The following is a 5,338-nucleotide window of genomic DNA, read 5'->3' as shown; positions in this document are numbered from 1 at the left end:
CCAAGTAAGATACAAAAGAATTTCCCTATGTGTATTATTAGGCTTATCTTTATCAATATTAAATAATTGATCAAAGAAAGCTAACACCAAGTTTATTAGTGAGACAGTCACGTGAAGTTATACAGAAGCCTACATCTTCTTAAATTCCATTCTTCTTTGGTTATAACTACACGTGAGAGATCAACTGAGCTTTTGTAAGAAATCAATCAAATGAAGTATATTGCTTTGTATATACTTCAATTCTTGTCTTCAAAGCTCGACAAGTCTACACATTGATAAGTCTTGAAGTAGGGGGCATTTGTAAGCATTAAAATTTTATCGAATTTAAATCGATAAAATAATATGGACTATATTTTAATATGCTAGTCCAAATAAATATTATTGGGCTAATGTAATTGAATTAGTTATATAAGTCCAATATATATGGATTAAATAAATAAGTCTTAATCCATTGGACTAAGTGATGAGCCCACTTCATTAAACCCAAGATGTCATCTTCCTAGAGGCCCAGTTTGGTGCCACGTGTCAAATGACGTGGCGCGCCAAGTCAAGCGGAAGAGCCAATAGGACCATGCCACGTGTCAAAATGACAAGGCATGTCCAGTCACGCTAAAAGGCCAATGAAATCGCGCCACGTGTGCAAGTGACATGTTCTGGCCAATCAAATGCAGCCATGTCACACTTCAATTTGATTGGTCGGAAAGAGTTTGTTCTTATCACAACTCTTCCCTTCCACAACTATAAATAGGGGTCTTCATAACTCAGAAAAGAGACCAGAAGTTATAACAAGAAGCAAGAAAGAGCTCGTGGATCAAACGCTGCAAATTCCCCCACAAGTTTCAGGCTTCAAGTTCAAGTTCAAGAAATCAAGTGCAAGTTCAAGAACGAAGAACAAATCAAGGTCAAGTTCAAGCAATCAAGCTCAAGAACAAGATCATCGTTCGAGGCAACAAATACATATTCAAAATCAAGCTCAAAGGCCCTTGAATTTATTTACTATTGAAAAGTAGAATCAGAGGATTCATAGAGATTGTACACTCATATTATTCGAAATAAAATACTACGATTGTTGCAATATTTTTCGGTCTTGATTTTATTTTCTCGACGCAAATTTATTGTCTACAGAAACTAATAATGTATTCAAACGAAAACAATTTCCTTATGAACATTTTTGGTTTGCACATTTAGTAAATGACAAGAAAATAATACTACTTAATATTACAAGAGGCGAACACGGGACACTACTTATCACTAATTAGGATACATTATCTTCTATATGGTTCCAATTTTATTGGATACCCTGACGGCACATTGTTTAGGCCTCAAATGTAAGCTATATAGCATCTAAAGTAGGAAAGCCGAAAAATTATAAACATAAAAATAAGTAACCAAACTTAATACTGAGAAGCTAAGATAATTCGTATATTCGTAAAATAGAAATGAATTAAATGTTAGACAGGACAAAAATGATACAATGCTGTGCTATTTCCCACCTTTTTTGGTGCTGGAATATACTGAACGTAGAAATAGAATCATCTGAATCACAAAACAAAAAACAAAATTAAAATATAAACAAACTGAAAGAAATTAGACTTGGGCCACCCATATGGGCCAACCCAGTCCATGTTTAATAAGTAAATATATTTATAAGTAAATATATTTATATATATACAATATCTAATTAAAATAAAAGAAGCGACACAACGGTTAGGACTCCCTAAACCGTTGTGTCATATCTGTTCAATAGAAGGAGGAGTATGCGTGAAAATTAGGGTGTCGAATTCTCTCCTCCTTCAACAAAAAAAAAATCTGTTTCTTGTCTCACAAAATTCTAAAGAGTTCCGGTGAAGATTTCTTCTGCGAAGCACTTGGAACGAATCTCTGTAACAAGGTACGATCATAGACTGTGAACTTTATAGTTTAATTCGTGTGTTAACATGTGATTGAACTATGTGACTAGTGAAACAAATACACTGATCCTGCAAATTATGTGTTTGATTTAATTCTTCATTGGTATCAGAAGCCAGGTTATTTGTTTTCTAGTCGTTTCTAATTGTTCTGTGTTCTTATAAGAGAACAATTGATGTGAAGTTTTTCGTGACTGCCTGTTGTCGAGAAAAGAAAAACTATATTTTTTCTCATGTGATCTGATAATAGTTGCATTCTGTTACGATTTTTGGGAAGGGAGAGTAGTTATTATAAAAAAAAAAACAGAAAATATGTTACTGAAACCTAATTATCTCCCAACTAGAAAAGTGAAATCCAGCATGTAGTTTTTAATGCCAATCAATTTTGGTCATGTTCTTGTTGTAAATAATTTCTTGTTGATGTTGCGTTAAAGTTTTAGTTGCTGCATTTTTTCATTCTAAACAAGATTAACAATTCAGCCACCAGAATTCTTTTTCTAAAAGTTCTTACATGAGTTGAGTAGTGATATCACTGTTTGACTTATAAAGTGATTGGAATTTAAAATTATACTATGTAGAATGCAAAGTCAAGTATAGTTTTTTTAATAATCAAAGCTATGTTGGTTAAGAAATCACGTTGGCTTTAAAATATTGGTGACTATATTTTAAAAAAAAGAGGGTAAAACACTAGTATTCCATGTATGTGTACATGGTTGATGTATGCACTGTTATATCCAATATTGGCTAGAGATAACATGACAGAAGTGTTAGTTTCTTTTCCAGGAAAATACTTAGATTCTTTCTTCTTCTTTTTTTTTTTTAATAAGTAATTAGTGTTCATGATATTCTGGGTGTAGTCAAGTACTACTATGGTAATAGGAAAGAGATCCTAATTCCAGAATCTTGTTATTATACAAAAAGAGAAGATGTGATTCTAAAGTCTAAACCCATGTAATCACAAAAACAACTAGAAATAAGTTTTTTTTGTAAAAACTTTTTCTTTAACCATTATTTATATGTGCATGTGTGGATATATATGATATAAATATATATACATCTGTATGTATATATATGAATGGTGAATCCTAATATTTTCTGTATATGTAACAGAAAATCATGGTGATGATAAGGACACCCAAACGAGTTTACACAAAAGAGCAAAGAAGAAGGGTGAAGACTATGATTGATAATCTGATAAATTTGCCGATAGAATCTAATGAACAAGAAGATTCTCTTTCAAGTTTTGTGAAACATATAACTAGAATTAATAAGCTAATTCAAGAAGTTATTTGGGCTGGGGGCCTATTAAGTGATGAAGAGAAGTATGGGCTTTATGGTCTGCATTACCATATAATTATAACCTTCATAAAGAATTGCTTGATAAATCATGGCAAAAAGTTGACCACAAGTTAAAAGGATCTTATAGGAAGACGGTTCAAGATTTTGTGTAAAAGCACATAGATTTAAAGGTTCAAAAGACTATGTGTCGTTCCCTTGGACTGTCTATGAGAAACAATAATAGAATAAATTTGGTCAAAACAATAATTCCAAGAGCGAAAATATTATTGCCTGCAGACTTGCATAAAATTTTTATTTCATCCTTTCCTTTCATGTTCATAAGCAGCAATTAATGTGACAATATGTATTTAAATTTGTATAATATTGTCTATATCTGACTAACTTGTATGAATTTAACGATTCAATATTTTATGTTATTGAATAATTCTGTATTTGTCATAGAAGTTTATTTTTCTTGAATTTATGTGTTTTAAGATAAACTTGCTTAGATAATTAATTATGTTGGGTTTACTACATATGAAAATTCAGAGGATGATTGGGAACTTAGTGAACTTTTGATTCTGAATCTAATGTGAAGTAAATGATAACATGGGTAATAATTATGTATATGAATAAAGTTTTTTTTATAAAAGTACATAGTTGTCTCACAATAGTGTATGTTTGTTTAAATTAGTATGTCTACTGCTGCAAAAACTATTGTCGTTGAGCTTAACAAGGGAGATAAGCTAAATGGCGATAATTATGAGATTTGGAGCATGAAAATTCAGTATGTCCTGGAAGAGCAAGAGGCTCTTAATGTGTCTATGACACCTCCTGAAAGTGGCGACACACCTCAACATGAGAGAGATCTTGAGGCATATCAAGCTTGGAAAAAGAAAAATTCCCTTGCTCGCATAACGTTGTTGAGCAGTATGGATGATGATATCATGAGAGAATTTCGCCAGTATGACAATGCTAAGGACATGTGGTCTGCATTGAAAGAAAAATTTGGTCATACTTCTGTTGCTAAGCTGAGGGCACTTACTATTAAGTTTGACACTTATAAGAAACGTCCTGATCATACCATGCATAAACATCTCCGCCATATGTCAAATATGGTAAATGAACTAAAAGATGCCGGTCATGTATTGACCGAAGAGCAACAATCCAAGTTGTGATTCGTTCCTTACCACAAAGTTGGGAAAATATGAAGATGCACTTGACCCATAACATTAGCAGCAAAACTATGGAAGATGCTACGCGCCATTTGGAACTCGAGGAAGAGCGCCTCGGAGTGGACAAAGCTACTACAAGTGCATATGTGGCAAGTTCTGATCCAAATTCTGGAAAAGACAAAAAATGCAAGTTTAGTGGATTTTTTCGAAAGAAGGGGAAGGGACAAGCCTGGAAGAAGCTTAAGACTAATTAACAAGGGAAGAATGATGTTTCGGTTCCCAAACCAAAGAAAAAACTAAATATGTCAAAGTTGAAATGCCACAGCGATAAGAACAAGGGACATTTTGCTCGTGATTGTCCTGAGCCTAAAAAGGTACATAACCTTATTTCGAATTTACATAGTGATGTAAATGTTTCTTGTTCTGTTTATCTAACTGAATCACATCCTGTGTGGATTGTAGACTCGGGAGCCACCGACCATGTAGCAACAGAAAGAGATGCTTTCGTGGAATTTCGGCGAATTCCAAAAGGAGCAAAATGGATTTATGTAGGGAATAACTCCAAAGCAGAGGTTAAAGGGATTGGTACCTGCAAACTTGATATGCGTGGTGGCCGAAATCTATTTCTACATGATGTACTATTTTCTCCGTCAATTCATCGAAATTTGGTTTCAGTTACTGTGTTGATTAGTTTAGGGTTTCATTTAGTCTATCATGAACATGGTCTTGATTTGTATTTGGCCAAGACAAAATATGGCATTGGTTATTTAAGTAATGGTTTTATTGTAATGGATATTGTTCCTAGTCTTAATAATAATAATATTAGTTTTTCCTTATTTACGTTAGTTTCTATATGTGAAAATGATGTAAATATATGGCATGATAGGCTTGGCCATATTAGTCAGCAAAGAATGAATCGCTTAGCCAAATAAGGTCTTCTTGGCTCTATAGATAAAGTAGATTTGTCTACTTGCGAGT

The 5,338-nt window shown here is 33.1% G+C and overlaps 1 protein-coding gene across 1 annotated transcript; it reads left to right on the top strand.

Moving 5' to 3' along the window:
- The first annotated feature begins 3,880 nt into the window (after positions 1-3,880).
- On the top strand, positions 3,881-4,363 carry LOC138875664 (uncharacterized). Its single transcript, XM_070154518.1, has one exon. The coding sequence runs from the start codon at positions 3,881-3,883 to the stop codon at positions 4,361-4,363; it is 483 nt and encodes a 160-aa protein (XP_070010619.1).
- Positions 4,364-5,338: the final 975 nt, after the last annotated feature.

This window comes from Nicotiana sylvestris, chromosome 8 (assembly GCF_000393655.2).
Source record: "Nicotiana sylvestris chromosome 8, ASM39365v2, whole genome shotgun sequence".
Taxonomy (NCBI): Eukaryota; Viridiplantae; Streptophyta; class Magnoliopsida; order Solanales; family Solanaceae; genus Nicotiana; species Nicotiana sylvestris.
Note: the sequence above shows the minus strand (reverse complement) of the source record. Positions and strands in the feature narration are given on the sequence as shown.

What these genes read in the sequence shown, in the direction of transcription:
- LOC138875664 (XM_070154518.1), top strand. Translation starts at nt 3,881, where the DNA reads ATGTCTACTGCTGCAAAAACTATTGTCGTTGAGCTTAACAAGGGAGAT.